Source organism: Epinephelus fuscoguttatus, linkage group LG7 (genome assembly GCF_011397635.1).
Source record: "Epinephelus fuscoguttatus linkage group LG7, E.fuscoguttatus.final_Chr_v1".
Taxonomy (NCBI): domain Eukaryota; kingdom Metazoa; phylum Chordata; class Actinopteri; order Perciformes; family Serranidae; genus Epinephelus; species Epinephelus fuscoguttatus.
In genome coordinates this window covers 38,205,383-38,224,012 of record NC_064758.1, presented here as the reverse complement: position 1 = coordinate 38,224,012, position 18,630 = coordinate 38,205,383, and the positions used below count along the sequence as shown (strand labels likewise).

General features: G+C 41.5%; 1 protein-coding gene across 11 annotated transcripts in view; it reads left to right on the top strand.

Moving 5' to 3' along the window:
- Window positions 1-292: 292 nt before the first annotated feature.
- Window positions 293-18,630, top strand: part of hspg2 (heparan sulfate proteoglycan 2) — a 167,704-nt gene continuing 149,366 nt past the window's right edge. For 7 of the 11 annotated variants that reach the window (XM_049581471.1, XM_049581476.1, XM_049581474.1 and 4 more), the window contains exon 1: window positions 293-714. In XM_049581471.1, coding sequence (XP_049437428.1) covers window positions 643-714 — 72 coding nt within the window. In that variant the 5' untranslated portion in view covers window positions 293-642. The remainder of the gene's footprint in view (window positions 715-18,630) is intronic. The other 4 variants (XM_049581481.1, XM_049581480.1, XM_049581478.1 and 1 more) reach the window with 1 other exon arrangement.

Genomic DNA, 18,630 nt, shown 5'->3' with positions numbered 1-18,630 from the left:
AATACTGACACTTTTACTCACCTGTGAGATCTCAAAACCTGCACCACTGCTGCAAACTGAATATTTAGAGTCACAGACCGACTTTAAGTCCATGCGGAGATATGATATGAATACTACAACAGCATTGTGTCAGGGCTGGACACACATGAGGAGTGTGTGGTCATGTACAGAGCTAACATGGGTCTAGGTGGCGTCTGCCCACACTGGGATTAGCTGTCTTCTCTTTCAGCACTCCCTGAATTCCACTCCGCCTTTTACTTTTTCAGCAGCTCCCTCTCCCTCCTCTCCCTCTCCCTCTCTCTCCGTGTGCTATATCCCAGCTCAGGACTTCCCAGTGACTTTGCATTTAGCCCCACTACTAGTCCTAAGTTTCGGAGTGCACAGGAGCAAGTTTGGAGCCTCTCCGACTCGATATTTCACTCCTGCAGAAAAAACAAGGAGCGCGTAAAAGGATCGGTTTTACCTGTTGATGAGGTCCCACCGGGTGTGGGACGCAGAGGAGCAGTCGGGTTTGTGCACACTGAAGAAAAGTGTGAAAAAGGAGCAGGCGACACACCGCTGCAGCGGCCAGGAGGAGTGAAGTGAGGGACCTCGGTTTTTCCTTTCCCCCAGCAGTTGCAGCCTGTGCTGGGTTGGTGGAAAATGGGCACTCCGACCACTTCGATCTGTGGACTTATTCTCTCTTTGATACTCACATGCCAGCTGCTGGTTCCTGTAAGTCACCTCAAACTTTCTCCTCACTTTTCACTTTTAAACTCTCCACTTCATGTTTTCATTCAGCCACAAAAACTCACCCATTGACCCTTTAATCCCCCCAGAGGTCACATCAAAGCTACAAATCAGCGCTTTTATGTCCTATTAAAGGCAAAAGAAAAGTATCAGGCATGTGTTGATGTTACTATTTATGTTCCAGTAAATAGTGCGGTCTGCTGGTGCAGGGCTGCTCACATGCAAGCAAGTGGACTGTATAACAGAGTCCGGTGCACACAGTCCCATCAGCATGTGCTGTAAAGATGCTTTTTAAAGTAATATGACAAACTAGAAGCTGCTGTTGAGTGAAGCTGGGCTAAGTTTGTCCATAGAAACAAGCTATTCATAGTCTCCCCTCAGCTCCTAAACCTCCTCAAACTTAGTCAGGGTACACTTTGCATTGCCCGCACTGCCTTTTTTAATCACATTTGCATGGAGATGATTTTATTTTGTGGCATTGTGAGCAAAACTTACATGAAAATGGGCATTTATCACTTCTTTCTTTGCCGTTCTTGAATCATTGCTAGAATACTTGCAGTTCGTCACTATAAAGGTGGGTTCATTAGAAAAAATGGGCTTTAGGTAGTCGAAACAAAAAAGACAAACCTCTTGAGTGTCGTTCTCCTTCAGTTTGGAGAATGCACCATACTGGGAATTTACCCCCTCAAGTTACAGCCTCTGGTTTTGTCCATCCAGCTTTCACTATTTTGGCAACGGGTCAGCAACTAATGATTATTTTCATTGTTGGCTGATCTTTCAAATTACACACAAGCTCTTGAAGCATCAAGATTAAGGCTGGGCGATAAGGAGAAAATCAAAAAGTCACAATATTTTAACCAAATACCTCAATACTGGTACTATTGGTGCTTTCAGAAAACATTTACACAACAAGATATTTAATAGATCATTAGTAATGTGGATATTAGTAATGACTAAGTGGGTGAATTACATAACTTTACTGTAATGCAACCTTTACTTTAAAACCAGGAAAAGACAACACTTACAGTACCACGATACCCCAAATTTAAGAAAATATCAAGTCTCATACGATGATACTGATATAGTAGAGATTTATTGCCCAGCCCTCGTCAAGATTATGTCCTCAAGTTGCTCATGTTGTCCGACCAATATCCCAAAACCCAAATATATTTCAACAAAACCTCACATATCAGAGGCTGGAGACCGTGGGTTTGGTATTTTTGCCTGATAAATGGCTCAAAAGATGAGTCAGTTGTCAAAATTGTTGCCATTTAACTTAAGGACTGATTAACAGTCTCAGCTCTGGGATACTTGCCTCACACTGTATTTATTCTGGCGTTATTACTGATATTTCAGCCTGAAATAAGGTGTTTTTCCTCGGCTATATCTGTGGTATGAATCATATAGAGGAGGACCGTTGACTTGCCGCTGAGAATAGACTCCCCCCTCCCCACCCTGGAGATATCCCGTCTGGTCTCTCACCTTTATGCCCTCCAATAAACAGAGCTGTCATGGTTGAGATATCTGTGACTCCTCTGTGTTGATTTGATCTGAAGGAAAGCCTTCTTGAATGATGGGACATAGTTGCGGCGGCCGGCGGACATAAATCTCTCACCTGCTGGATATAGAGTATATGAGCGGTGATATTCCACGCGTTCGGAGAGCTGAATGATTTCAAGGTATATTTAACATCCAGCGGCGACATGCCATTGAGCGTTTCCTGCAGATGACATGATCTATCACTTTGTGTCAGTACCTGCGTCGTCAAAAGCAATACAAGTTATCTTTAATATCATTGATCCACAAAAGCTGTCCAGTCCCCCAGAGGGCCATCATCATCCGTTGTGTCCTGACACTGGAAGGTAATAGGAGATGGCCTCTACACTTTTACCGCAGCCTTGATTGACTACCAGGCCAACAATACCATCATAATTGAATTATCTGGAGCCACAAGCATCTGTTTCTTGCATTATGGCTTTGAACTACGGCAGGCCGGCTGCCTCTTGATTCAATTAAGCACACGTACTGGTGTTACTACGGGCCCTGCTTCCTCCACACTGGAATGTCAGGGTCATGCGCATCAACTCAAACAATCAAAGCCAATAAAACCTCTCGATGGGTAAGAGCTCTCCATCACAAATGAGTACCCATATCCTGCTGTGAACCACCAGCAGCACGAGTGTGAGAAATTATTTGAGTCAAGTATTTTTACAGCTTAAAGGGATAGTTTTGATTTTTTGAACTGGGTTCATATGAGGTGCTTATCCATAGTCATAAGGCTTATATCGTAGATGTCTGTTGGCACGCCCCCCCTTATGAAGAAATGGTAGGAGTGCTGCTGTGAACAGGGGCAGCAGCAAAATGTATTTTAGCCACCTAAAAAAATCCATAAAACTTAAAGTGTATGCAACATTATGAGTATTTCCACAGCTTTACCTTTTTGTCAAACAGTTCGATCCGATATTGATCCATCTGTGCTCCCATCAAAGTCACCAGACTCCATTGACAAAAGCAGTAATTTTGGCTTGCTGAACACAGGAGCTGCTGGTCTACCACTGCTTCAGTCAGTCAGTTTGTTTGTGTAATTGTGTGACTTTAGCGAATCCGAGCTAACCCTTTGAAACAGATTGAGGTAGCAGTAGACCAACAGCTCCTGTGATGTTAAATCACAGTCTTTTTTTAAATGGAGTCTGGCTTTGACGAGAGTGATGTAACGGCTTCCTTTCCCCCTTGGAAATCGCTGTCTGACGTTAAGGTAAAGCCATGAAAATATTCTTAATATAGCGTACACTTCAACGGATACCGATTTTTGTTGGTGTCTAAAATACATTTTGTTGCTGCCCCCATCCACAACAGAACATTGCCTAGCTTCTGTGTCAGACTCCAACTTGCTTCTCCAAATTGGAGGCGTGCCGACCACTGTAGGTACTACACTGGTTATGTATAAATCCGTCATATATCCCACTTCAAAAGGTCCAAACTATCCCTTTAATAGTCCATGAGAAAACTGTAAAGGTGTCCACTTCTCAATCTGTTTTGACTCAGAGTGTGACAAGTGGGAATGGATTGACAAAGCCATCGGTCTTTGCTTCAACTTAATCATATATAGAGTATGAGAGTATTTGTTGAGTATTTGTTTTCTGATGTATGACATCAACTGTGAACACCACTGCTGACAATTTTTGGCACAGAGATCTCTCCCAGTATAGACTGTCACAAGTGTCCCTTGACTTCATTGGGGGCTGTACTGGGGTTGGGGGAAGGGCGGCCTGGATTCCTATATAGTCTGCAGAGCGTGTGCCGTTGGTGTAAATTGTTGTCTTTCTCTGCTGTGTGTAACTCAACCCCTTCATTCGCTGCTAAATGCGACGCAGCGACAGTTTGATCTGATGATTTATTTAGTCTGTGCTGGTATCGACTGGGCGAGGTGGTTGGTCTCTCTGTGTGGCGCCTCGTCGGTTCAGAACCCAGCTACCTGGTGTTTAATTCCCATTCAGAGTCGATGAGGAGTCTATGGAGCTGCTCAGCAGCACAGCAGTGCAAACACCAGCTCCACTCCACAGTTTGAACAGTAGGGAAGGCCTGCCCCCTCCAGACCCATTCACATCATTGCTTGAAGACTGGGTTCAGTAAACATTGCATTGTTGAATTATAGCCCCGGGGGGAGAGGCCATCTTGGCTGATGGGACAATGCTGCGCTGAAGTGGCTCGAGCGCACCGGCACATATGGAGTGCAGGCCGGCAGGCTGGCATTTGTTGACTCTGCAGTGAGGTGTGACTTGGGCCCGGTATAGAGGTCAGAGAGGTGAGGACTCTGAACCTGACTCTGTTTCTCAGTTCAGCGGGGGTCCCTCATGATTCATTCACAGCCAAGATTAGCTCCCACTGCACGGCTTCCTGAGCTTTTCACTTCTAATTTCTGTTTGCTCCACAGTCATACAACTCTGTCTTTGAGTCTGCTCTCTATGAGACTTTACGGCTTGTCTCCACACAGTTTTGTTTCATGGCCTTATGGAGTGCGCCCCCAGTGTCCAACATTAGGAAGTGCACCTCTTTATGAATGAATGTAAACGCTATCACAGGAATGACAGTTTTTTGCAGTCTAGTGTTGTGGAATAACCTCATGGAGCAGTACAGAGACAAAAACAGGACCAGTAATGTTGAGCTGCCTCCTAATAGTTGACCAGAAAGGTCATTAGTTGGCAAGATTTCATTGGTCGCTTAGTTGCAGGAAAAAGAAAAAAAACCCCGTGAAACTCTGTTAGGAGCTGCACCATATCAAAATAAATCTAAACCTATATGACTAGACTATGTGGGGATTTAATTTGAAAGGACAGACACAAGAAGTGTCCATGCTCGGCAGTCAATTTGTCAGGGCTGGTACCTGCGGTTATTCCACAGGCTAGTTAATAACATGTCGGGCAGGAAATCCAAAGTGTGGGATCATTTTGAGAAGGTGAAGGACGAACCCAAGGTGATATGTAAACTCATCTTCATTGGTCGACTACAAACATGACGTATCATCTGAAACATGGAAGTAGCTACATGCCCATTAGCCCACAGCGTCATTAACAGACGGCTCGCTCAGTGTGTGACGTGCACTTGTAGATAAAATATAGGCCTACGTTAATGAATGTGCGTTGCCCCACCCAAAATATACGAGCGACTTGTCGACTAATGGCCCTAAATGATGATTAGTGGTCGACTAGGAAATATCTTTGTCAGGGGGCAGCCCTATAATACAAGGTGACGAATAATTACTGAGGTTGGCCTGTCAGGTGTGTAGCCCATTTTGCAAAATATTTTGTAGAAGAGGTTCCATCTACTGTGCATGCATTTTGTTACACAGCTAGCATGCCACCAGTGTTAGTGGCTCAACATGTCACTGAACTTTTCACTTTGATGAATGTAAAACAGCTCTATTTATACATTTTTTCTGTCTGTTAGCTAATTTGTTTTTGCATTAACTTCCTGTGGCACACAGTCTGTCTGAAATCTGCCTCAAAAGGGTTTTTTCAACGTACTTGAGGCATTTTCAGAAGGAGGAGTTTTGCAAACACATCAGAGATCACTTAGGTTCTCATTGGAATGAATGGACTCCCTGTACGGAGCTGTGTGAAAACGAGGTGTTAACGTCACATATTTATTGTCCTGCATGTCTTTGTCCAATGCAGTCATTCCACAAAGAGTATGCTACTTCAAGAGACATGATGTGCATGAACAAGACCAGTGTCTGGCCATTTTCTTTGTTCTTTCTGTGGGTATCCCTCAAATATTACACAGCTCCCTTGGATAGAGACGCTGAAAATATTCCTTTATAGTTTGTGCTTCTTTGCCCCCCTATAGAGAAGTGAGGCTGCGGTTGGTTTTGATGCAGTCTATAGCTCTGTAATGTCAGAGGAGCACACCCTCCTGTGCCCGACTTAAAGGAACATAGCCCGGGGTTACATTACTAATGATGCTGTAGTGTTTCATATTTTTACCACCTTCTCAGCAGCCACTGATGCCCACTTATTTAACTCAAGTACAGAAATAATCCAGGTGGTGTCTGTAAGTGAACGTCATGTCTGCGTTTGTTGATGTGGAAGTTTGTGTATTACAGTGACGTAGGCTTTTCACAGTGATTTGCATTTACATCCACATTACAACACAAAGATAATGTTTTTTACTTGTAGAGTGTTTTGGAAAATGATCAGGAACATGTGAAGTATGCATGATTTATAATAAATTAGCAAAAATATGCCAAAAATGTTGGTACAGGATCTACAGTGTGGCCTCACCTCCAAGCCTGAATTCAGTGTTGCTTTTTCCTCCCTTCTTCTTCTGATTATATTTGCAGTTTAGAGCCAAAACCAGCTTTTGTAATTGTATTATTAGAATATAATCAATTCATGCAAGAACAATATATTCTTGTAACCTCAGAGATCAGTGTGATTCATGTGGTGCGGTGCAAATTAGGATTTTAGACTTCAGAGATGTATCACAGTCTTGGACACACCCTCACACAAACATTCACATAAACTAATGTCTCCACACAATACACTTTGCTCTGCAGCTGCAGTCATGTTGCACTTTCATGCCCAAAGTCGCATCCGTGTCGGACAGAAGAGCCGACTCCAAACACAGCTGCACCTCAGCTGGTACAGCAGCAACGCTGTGCATGTGCTGACATGAGCGCACATACTCTTGAGTACCGCCTGTTGTAACTAGAGTCCCACTCTTTCCATTCACACCTCTTCCCACATTTTCCCTCTGTGAGGCATATGTCCGTGGTTGGCTTTTGTTTCAAACCACAGTTTAATAGATTTATGTATCATCCTCAGATCGGGCTGAAGCTTCTGTCAGATCAAGTGCCATACTGTAATTAAATCTGTAAAGCTTTATGTGGAAGAAATTTACAGTCTGAATGTGCATCTGTTGGAGGTAACACATTAACAGCCATCAGACTTCCTTGACTACAACACCTGTCTTTGATTATCACTTTGATAACACATTCAACACACCTGATAACACGGGATGAAATAAAATGTCTTTTCTTTTTAACAGTGCTTGTTAAAAATGACTGCGTGATGAATGTGGTGTGGAAGCAGTGCATCTTAGGGATTAAATGATTGTCCTTCAACTAGACAGGCCCAGCCTAGATACAGTCAGAGTTCATGGGCACGCCCACAAAACGTCACATCCTTTTACACTGAACGGGAAAACAAAGCTTTCGTTTCCATGCTACAGAGTTGCTGTGTTGTTCTCTGTATGTCAATTAATCAAATAAAAAGCCAGAGCTAAAGGTTATATTTAACCTGGACCCAGTTTTCCCATGTTTAAGTGTCTCAGTGAGAACATTTTTGACACTGTTCCAGTATTGAGCGAGAAAGCTGCAGCTAGCAGCAGCCAGTGCTTGTTTTTGCTACTGACAGGCTCCGATTGTTATTATAAGTGAATACTTATAATAACACTAGACACTAGACACTAGAATAGAAAGGATCCCTATAGAGATAGACCTCTTGTTAAGGAGGAAAATCCTTTTTGTTCAACCAGAAACTGCCACAAAAACCCCTGATATCAAACCTACCAGACTCCATTTAAATAAAGGGTAATTTTACCATCATAAAACACACTTCATTTAAATTTGACAGAAACATAATATAACTCACAAAAACCATCTTTGTTTGACTTTACGCTGTTTTAACAACCACAAGCTCTGGTTTGGCTGAGATAAACCCTTAATTCACCCAGATAGATGTGAAAATATGCTGCCCTCATAGACGCTTAAATTACTATTTATTAAAATGGAGTTTGGTGGGTTTGGAGACGTTACTTTCGGGTCCGTTTCTGGTTCAAGAAAAAGGTTGTAACACTTTACTCAAACATTGTTAGATGGTTTCACCACTGGTAAAAGTCTTTGCAGCATCACATCATCAAAACATGCGGCTTTACTGTCTGGAAACGTTGGTGGAAATCACTAAAAAAAAGGCTAGTTGATTACATCATAGCATCAGAAGCTGTAAGGTACTGATATAAAGGTACATTTCATAAATCATATCTATCGTAAATGTAAGTGTCTCTCATGTGAGTTGAAAACCTGAACTTTCCAGGTAAAGTATTTACAGACTGGTGTCCCATAACTTTGACACTTTCTACATCGTATGTAGTGCTCATAAGCAAGAAACTCAATCACTACCAATTTCTGTATTTTGCTCTAAAGTGAACCCTGTAATCTGCCCTCTTTGTAGTGCAGCAAGTACTTATGGGATTTCCTGACAAGAATCATTTAGATAGCGTGTTTACAGTTCATGCTGTGTGATATAATTATTCAAAAGCTGAGAAACAGATTGATAACAGACAAACAGTTAAACCAATGGCCTTTGGCCCGTTTTTTTTTTTTTTTAGTAAGACATGCTTGGAGTATATCACCCTTCATTCCTGTGTTATGGAGCTACAGGTGCAATAAACCCAGCAGAGTTCACGCTGAGGTCACAGGATGTCTTGAGGACACAACATGGTCTACAACTCGAGCAATAAACAACAGCTAATGGTCAGAAACTATTTGTGGTAGCAAATCACAAATGTCTGATATTTGGTTTCGCTCTCAGTGTTGGAATTTTAATTATATTCTTCGGAAAATTAGAAGAAAGACTTATTTGTTCAGTTTGGAAAAAGGTCACCAAAGTTTTCTTTCGTCCTCCTTTGTAATCAGCTCATTTTTTGCTAAATGAGAGGTTTAGCGCTCACTTTAAAGGAACAATGTGTAACATTTAGGGGGATTTAGTGGCATCTAGTGTAGAGGATTGCAGATTGCAACCAGCTGAAACTTCTCCGGGTTAGAATTCCTTCAGTGTTCATTGAGGAGGTTTTTATTGGTTTTTCTCTCCAAAACAAACACATCAGGTTATTAAAATGGGTAAAAATACTAAATAAAGTAGTTTCATGTTAAATGGTGTTTGGCGTGTCGGACACAGGCCGCTAGCCCAGCACTGTCATTGTCCCAGTATACAAGCACAGGAGGGGAAAAGATTTATTGACCGATGTACGACTCCACTACGATAGGTGGCGATATGCCTCCTTTCAGCTTGTTAGTATTGGAACTTTTTCCGGTTGACCTATTATGTCATGGACCAAACAATCAGCAAATTAGCTACAGTTAGCTAGCTGCAAACTGGTACCATGGTGGACAACTTCACAGCTCTGTACATTTCGTCCATCCAAAAATGCACAGCTCTGGATGTAGACTTTGCCAAATTGTTATTGGCTTCTTCTTCTGTTACGCATTTAATGCTATTCGACTTTTGTGGAGCATGCGCAGAGCCCTTAGATACTTTGTGTCTGATTGACTGTATACATGCACGAGTAATTAGACTCCCAGTTGCATTGTCTGGGTGTGTCAGCCCGACTTTGAGAAATTTGATTTACATGTTAACACGTGTTTTTAAAAGTTTGGTTTTAGTCAGATTAACACAATAAATCATTTTCTCTGATGTCATGTAAACGTGCTGAGTGAGTCAGTGAAGTGCCGCACTAAAAGGAAAAGCATCTTGTTTTTCATGTAATTTTTTTTTTTAAAGAATTAACCAATTAGTTACCAGTTAATGGGTGTTGGGCTATCAAGAGCGAAATTAAATGAAACTGACATCCCTAAACTGAACCTAAATGCCAGTGGCCACTCTGTTCCTCTTGAAATAGTGAGTTTTAAATCAACACGAGCTTGATAGGAAGAACAAAAGACTCTAATAGACTGTTACAGAGTGATTTCCCCACCTTCACCAGTCTTCACCAGTCTTCTTCAATCTTTTCACACTGTCTTACTGGGCTGTTTCCCAGGCTGTGCCCAGGCTAGCACTTATTAGAGATTCATTGAAATGCTAAGTTAACTGTATTGCACTTTCCCTTTGAAGGTGTTCCATAGTTGTCTGTGCCTCATTGAATCGACCATTGTCTCTGCTGGCAGCATTGATGTGAAGTCACTTTGGCATTCTGCTTTTTCTCCCAAGGGAGCTGCTGCATTGTCTTGTATGGTCCCTCCCAACTTATACAGCTACTCTGATGGGGGTTGCTGCCCTTTTCACTAAAGATGTTTTTGTGTGTTGTGAGCAGAGTAGATTTTTTTCCAGGGTGCTTAAATTTGCTGAAGGAATGCAATCCTTCTTCGTCTCTATTGTCTTTTAAAAGCAGGTTTGACCCTGACATCCTGCGAAGTGTTTATAAAAATCCCACCCTGGTATCCTATCAGAGCTGATGATGTCTCACTCCCTGAGACTAGTAGCACTCTGCCTCTACTTCCTCTTACTGTATGACAAGTCTCTACCTGTGAAACCAGAGAGGCTGCCATCTTTCCAAGACTTTGTTGTAACCTTAAGAAGATGCAAATTCGCCTAAGCTGTTGTTAAACCCTTAATGCTCACAGAGGGAGGTCGGCATGTGGAATTTTGCAGGCTTGAGGGTGTGATGGCTCGGTGAAAATTAAACACAGGGAAAACACCAGCTTCCCCTCGTTGCTCGCTTTTATTTAATTCAGGAGCTTGTTCGTAGGCAGCCAAACAAGTCTGCTGCTCTTCAGGAGCCTAATTAGCCACCAACTTCACAAATTAAGGGTTTTGTGTGTTTTGAACACCAGCGCTGATGAGCTAGAGCCGACTATTCTTTTTTCTTATAATGAGCCACGGAAACTCTAAAGACTGAAAGCTGAAAACCTTTTCTCTTGTAATGCTAAAAGTGAAAACATGCTGTTTTATGTAATGTGAGCTGAGCAGCAGTGAGAAATAACAGCCTAAGGCACTGTTCATTACTTCTGTTAGAGGAAGAGGTGTTGCACAACAGGGGAGGCACGTCAAATGATTTTTAAGCATGGGGGAGGAGCTTAAATTTTGTTTTGTTTTTTGGCTAAGGGGAGGGAACACATCTTTAAATGTTTGCATTTTGTATTTATTTTAATACCCTTTGGAACTCAAAACCTACTGTCGGGTTTGAAAGGTGTCATGTTTGGAAAAAAAAGCCAAATTACATCATTTGTCATTGCCAGAAACAGAAATGATCAGAATCAGAAGTCCGATATTTACATTTCCGACAGTCCTTGAACATATCGTTTGTTTCAAATGCTTCCGTCATAACCAAACCAAATCTAAGCTTAAATTAGTGATTTTTCTTGTTTATATATTTCCTGTAAAAAAACAACATTAAATTCTGTGCTCTTTCATGCAGGATAATTGTGAAAAATCAAGGTTTTTTTTCAACTCCAGGACCTCGTTTTTAACTTTTTACTTATTCAATCATCAAAGTGTAAGTCTTTAAAATCTAAAAATGGCCCCTGTGACAAGTGGCAAGTACATTTGGTGTGGTTTGGTGGTTCAGGGAAAAATATTTGTAGCTCAGGGGAGGGTCAAGATAAAAGCAAAACAAAACCAAAAAATGACAGTTACACCAGAGCCTCTGATAAATAAAGAACAGTCCCTAATTAATATTTTTCCTTATCATACTTGTAGGACTGACTAGATGAACTTGTGTGAATGCTGATTTTTTTTGTCTGGATCTTGCAGCTTCAGTCTCAGTCTTTCAGCATGATATCATGTACAGTATGTAGACACCAAGTGCGTTTTCATGCCCCTTTTTAAAACAGGAAGCATTAAAGAGTCAGCCCGAGACAGCGTTTTCAATCATAGCAACAGTAACTAAGGAGGGCAGTCGTTAGTGCTTGTCTGTTTGGGGTATGAAGAACTCTTGACATCTTTTGATCTAATACTAATAAATAACATGGCAACATGTCAACTGCAACAAAATGTCCTCAGAATGCCTCTAAAGCCGCCGTTGAAATGAAACTCATGTACTGGGCCTCAGCTGTGCCCCTTTCTGAGGCTGCAGAGGCCCTCAGGAGAGCTGCACCAGTCTGGTCTGTGTTATCATGTCAGACATAACAAATCTTTCTCTTTGTTATACACACATCCACACACTTACGCACGTTGTGTCCTTGCAGGAATCTGTGCATGTTTGTCGTTTTCCCCCTCCTTCCTTTCCTCTTTGTACTCATCCTTGGTAGCTTTAAAGGGACAAAATCAAAAATACACATTTTCCTCTTACCTGTAGTGCTATTAATCAATCTGGATTGTTTTGTTGTGAGTGTTTGAGATGTAATGATAAATGACATATTAAAATATCTGACACATAATGAAACTAGATGGCACTCAGCTTGTGGTGCTCGAAGCGCTAAAAAAACACAGGCTAGTCGCCAGAAGAAATGTGGGTATTCTATATGTTTCATTTGCATGTTTCCTACATATCATATCAATATTGCTAAAGTGATGTAGCACATAAACTGACTTTGTCACTGGGAGATGGCGGGGATGGCGGATGGCGTGACATCTCGGCGAGATGGCTGACAAACCACAGATCTTTGTTTAAGAAGAAGAAACAAAAGCACCATTTGTTTTTTGGTGACCCTTTACGGCGCTTCTACCAGTGTTTGTAGCACTAAATCTGGGTGTTTTGAGCGGCACATAGCGGCGTTTCCCAGCTAGGTTTGTGGCACCCAACCAGAGGGATTTCCACCAACACATCTCTGTGTGTTCCAGCAGTGTTTAAGCCAGTGGTTCCCAACTGGTGGGTCGCTGGTCCATTCTGAATGGACCACAAGTGACTCTCAAACTTGTCAAGTTTGTAAAAACCCACTTCATTTTGAAGTACAGTGAATTTCTGGCACAGAGCTTTTATTTTGAAGTGCCATTTCCTGCAGTAAATTTAGTGACTAACGGACAGCTACTTAACAGAGACGGCAAGCTAGCTTGACGGCATGGCTAAACGAAAGTATGACGATGAAAATATGAAACCATGTGGACCTTGAACTAATGACTAAGAAGAAATCTGGACCCTGTGGCTGGACCAGTTGGGAACTACTGGTTTAAGCCACCTAAACTGGCTGTTTTTTACCGAACCTGAATGATTTTCACCAACTTTTTTGAGCATTTCCCAGCGGTGTTTAAGTCAAGTAACCTGGGTGTTAGTCATTGAAACATTGCGCCATTTCCAACGGCTTTAGTGCCACCAAACATGGGTGTTTTAATCCAAAACATGATCTTTTCTACACCATAACCAAGTAGGTTTCGTTTCTAAACCCAACCACACCTTCACCACAGCGGAGATATCTTTAAAAAGCAAATGGGTTTGTGGTTAAGAGGTCGCTGGCACTCCATTGTTTTGGTGCACTGGTTTGTGATGGTCTAAAATGTTTGCCTCTTGCTGAGTCACCATCCTGTTGGGGAAATGAAACCTGGAATAATCTACAGGACAAGAGGACCCCACTTCCCCTGAAGCAAAGTTTATTCAGGCTTTCCTGTGTGCAGTTCAGATGTCCTGCTCTATATATGCCGAAAGAAATAACCCAGTGTATTTGTTGTTTTTCCAACCCCCTTACCCGTTTTTCCCCTACTTAATCTTCTTTCTCTCTGAAGCATGTTTATATTTGAAAATCCTCGTAATCTGTAGTCATTCTCGTTTTTCTGCAAGTCTTATTTAAGCCTCCCCTGTGTCTTCAGTCTTTTTTTATGCAGTAAAGATAATGAAGCATTTATCACAGTTTTTATTTCTCGCACAGCAGGATCTACTTCATTTGGAGTTCTGTCAGCTGGTCACCGAGTGTGGTTGCAAAGCTGTACAAAAGTTTTCACAAGTTTTCGTAACTTGGCAAGTAACAAGCTGGAACTAAGGATTAATGAATTCCCCTGGACCTAATTATGCCAAAGTACAAGCCCTTGTTGTTTTTATTTTTCTCTCTCAGCTAGGATGTGATATTTGAATTTCCTTCACAGTGTGTTGCAGCTGCTTGGTCGGACATTTTTTCCATTCAGGTTTGCTGCTTTTGAAGATGCATGTTCCATGCCATGAGCCAGACCGTGTTGTAATGGAAAAAAGTCTTTGATTCAGACACACACACACACACACACACACACACTCTCATTCTCATACTGTATTTTTAATGAAAAGTAAATATTTTTATATTAAATTAAAATATAAATGAGCAGAAAACTTGTATCCGTCATTTAAGTTCTGCAAATGCAAATCTGTTGCTGCATTATAAGTAAAACAATAATACACCCTAATTGCTTCTTTTAATAAATCAAATTACAGTGGAAACTGCTTATAGTTCCCTTACTCTGCCTCTGATTGGCTTACCCTGACATTCTTACCCTAACCCTAACCAATCCCACTCCTCTTCTCCAAACCTAACCAACCCAAGCAACAACGTACAAGCCAATCAGAGGGAGAGTAAGGCAGGTCATGCTTTGCTGTCCCAGGAAACATAAATTTGTGTCAGGTTAATTATGTTATATTTATGCAATAAGTATATTCATTCATTCATTTTTCGCTCATTTTCCGTAACCGCTTATCCTGTTAGGGGTCAGTGACATTGGGCGAGAGGCAGGGTACACCCTGGACAGGTCACCAGACTATCACAGGGCTGACACATAGAGACAGACAACCATTCACACTCACATTCACACCTACGGACAATTTAGAGTCGCCAGTTAACCTGTTGGCAGTTGTTTCGGATTGAGGTCGGAACACATTCTCACCACAAACGAACCGCACCAGAGTTCGTTTGTATCCGAACCGATACCACCTCTTCAAGACGGTCTTGGTGCGGTTGTTTTAGTGCACACCTGAGTGTGATTGCTGTGTTCACACCTGACCAAATGGACCGCACTTAGGGGGCAAACAAACTAAACCAAACAGGGCAGGTGTGAAAGCACCCTCATGTTAGAGCAGATAAACACACTGTTTAATTTCTTTCTTACATTGATGTTGTTGTGCTTCTGGTTTTGGAAAGGCAAGAAAAAGACACTCTCCAAACTCTTCCACTGTTATTACAGCCCCATGCACACCGCCTGTGCATGTTTAGAAATCAAAAGAAAGGTCAGTTGTGCTAGTTTAATTTCCCCTGCTACCTCACTGGCCCTTTGCCCTGTGTTTTTCAAAACACTGAATGTGTCTTACAGTTGATCTGGCAGTCTGGTTACCAGAAGATGCATGTTTTGTGGGGTCTAACAGCAGTGAGCCTATACTAGACAGTAACTTCTGTATGAGACTTAGGAATGAAAGCCATTGATAAGAAAGGAATGCGGACCCTGTTGGTGGTTGAGCGTTTCACTAGATTAAAATCACAGCTTCTTGTATGCTCAAACCATCACCATTGGGCCTTCTGATCATTTTCAAAATACACTGCTCTTGAAGCTGTTCCAGATAACCATCAGGGAGAAGCTGAGTGAAGGATATCAGATTTTATCTTTATTCATGGAGAGCACTGCCAATGAAATACAAAGAATACTGACTGCTTAACCACCCCGCCGACTAAAGTAGCTTAGCATCCATCATGTGCCCGGAGGCCCAACAGTATGCATGTCTACCCAGTACCTGGCAGGCCTAGTGAAGCTGAACGTTGGCCTTGTATCACAGTTGTTAAGGCAAGGGGAATTTTTGTGGTTTTAGACTAAAGTGGCTGTATATAATTTTCTCTCCACCCAAACCATCTGTTGATCCGGTGGAATGAGGAGTCATCTAAATAGTCATCTTAAAGGCTTGTTTATGTGCCTCTGAAAGTTGCAGTTTGCAGTTTGATCAAAGATGGCAAAGCTGGAGATACTCAGATGAGGAGATGTGCAGGAAAAATGCTAATTTTAAAAGTGCTTCAGTATGTTTGTGTCACATTTGTGATGTGGTAATATTTAACTTCTTTGGAAACATGAGTCAGCGTATGTTCTCAGTTGAGACATACACTTTACAGTAAGTAGCTGGTGACCACCAACAATGACTTAACGACACCACATCACTCAGGAGCATTATGGGAGCAGCAGCTGATTAGCAATGCAGATTTCTCTTTAAAGGGGACCCATTTTGCTGTTCTGTATCTTTTTACTGTATAAAGAATTACATCGAATGTTCATATTAAACATGGCCAAAGTTTCAAATTATAAGGTCAACATTTTTTGCTCCTGGCATGCTACTGCAAGTGTTTAAATTATGTAGCCTACACTGCTAAATCATGCAACAAACTAACATAAGGCAAACACGTAAACTTGGTTGTCAGTGTTGTAAATTTCTCCCTGATGTTAGATCATATTCCAACAGGAACGTGTCTGGTTATGTTGAGAAGCTTTTATTGGTAATTTAATGGCAGAAAGTGCCACTATTCTCTGTAACAGCCATTCCCCTGCTAACGAACATGCAGCTGTGTGCTAACGTCAGCAAAACATGCATCTTTTGGTTGCCGATGTTTTTAATTTCTCTCCAATTAAATATTATATTCCTGCCAAAATATGTCCATTTGTGTTTAGAAGCTTTTACTGGTGATTTATTGCTGTAAAAAGTGCCACTATTCTCAATTAAAGTAATTCCCTAGCTGCAAGTACACCGCTAACATACATGTAGCCACATGCTAAGTCAAGGAAACCTGTAATCTTGGTTGTTGATGTTATTAATTTCTCCCCGATTTCAGATTGTATTCCAACTGGAACATGTCCGATTGTGTTTAGAAGCCTTTATTGGTGATTTGTCACAGTAGAAAGTGTCTCTGTCCTTTGTTACAGTCATTTCCTGGATGCAAGTACGCTGCTAACATACATGTAGCTACATGCGAACTTCAGCAAAACATGATTCTTTTGGTTGCCAATGTTGTCAATTTCTCCGCAACTTCAAATTATATTCCTGCTAAAACATGCCCACTTGTGTTTAGACCTCTTCATTGGTGATTTTCACTGTAGAATGTCTCACTATTCTCTTAATAGTCACATTTCTTTGTTAACATCCCTATAGCCACATGCTAACACCAGGAAAACATGTTTTGGTTGGCAATATTGTTAATTTCTTCCTGATTTCAGATCATATTCATCATTTCTGGTTGTGTTTAGAAGCTTCTAGTTGCGATTCTTTTTTTTCACGATAGAAAGTGCCACTATTCTCTGTTACAGTCATTCTCTGGCTACAAGTACACCCCTAACGAACATGTAGCTCTGTGCTAACGTCAGCTAAACATGTATCTTTTGTTTGCTGATGTTGTTCATTTCACCCTAATTTCGAATAATATTCCTTCTGGAACATGTCTGGTTGTGTTCAGAAGCTTTTATTGATGATTTTCACAGTCGCAAGTGCCCCTACTTGTCGTTAGAGTCATTCCCTAGCTGCAAGTACACGTCTAACGTTCATGTAGCCACATGCTTACATCAGAGAAACAGTATCTTGTTTGCTAACTTTCTCCACAGTTTCTAATCATATTACTGCTAGAACATGTCTGGTTGTTTTTAGAAGCTTTTATTGGTGTTTTTTCAAGGTAGAAAGTGCTGCTATTCTGTAACAGTCCGGCTGCAAGTACACTGCTAATGTGCATGTAGCTACTTGCTAATATCAGAGAAACTTGTAATCTTTTGGTTGCTGATGTTGTACATTTCTCCCTGGTTTTAATCCTGCTGGAACATGTCCGTTAGTATTGAGAAGCTTTTAGTCGTGATTTTTCACAGTAGAAAGTGCCTCTATTCACCGTCACAGTCATTCCCCAACTGCTATGATGGTGCACGGATGCAGAGATAAGTAAAAACATGGTTTAGACACTGACCATTCAGAGAAGACTGGGCTTTTTTTGGGAGGTGGCTTGAAGAGACTGGTGCTAAAAAGAAACCTCAGACAGAGGGTAGATACAGGTGCACCAGCAGAGGAAAATATTTTTTTAACTTTAAAGCATGTAAACATGTCCTTGTAGAATCCTTAAATATTATGAACCTGAAAATTAGCATAGTAGATCCTCTTTAAATCAAGACACAGCGGTTGCTGTGTTTGTTAAACTTAGGTCCACTTCAGATTTCTTTCCTTGATCTCTTTTTATAAACATGTGAGGTACATATATTTGATTTGCTCATCTAAATTACAGATCTTGGTTGCCCTTGATGTTCTTCAGTGATAATCAGAGACAGTGAAGGCCTCACTTTTCCATTTGTCTTCATGCAAACAGGACCTCCAGCCAAGTCAGGCAATTATTGCTTTAAAAGGGGTAATTAAATGGTTCTTCCCCTGAACTGAGGGCCTGTGTGATTTATGTGGACTGAGAGCACACAGAGGAGGCTCTTTCAGCTTTGCCAGGTCGAAGAGGCCCCGTCTTCCCTACCAGGCTCCACCTGCTGAGGCTCTATTCTGACCCCGTCATGGGTACAAGGGATGTAAATGGGGGCACACCGGGGCTGAAATTTGGCACAAATACTAGACTGCAGTCAGATTCTCTGGCACAGACATCAGTCTTGCCTGTGGGCATATGGTTAACCTCAGTCTGTTGTTTTACCAGGGCTTTCCCAGTGCAGGAATAATGGAAAACAAGATTTGAGGGAGATAATAGAAGAACGAGAGCAGAGTTGTTTTTTCATGCCTATTTGTTTTTTA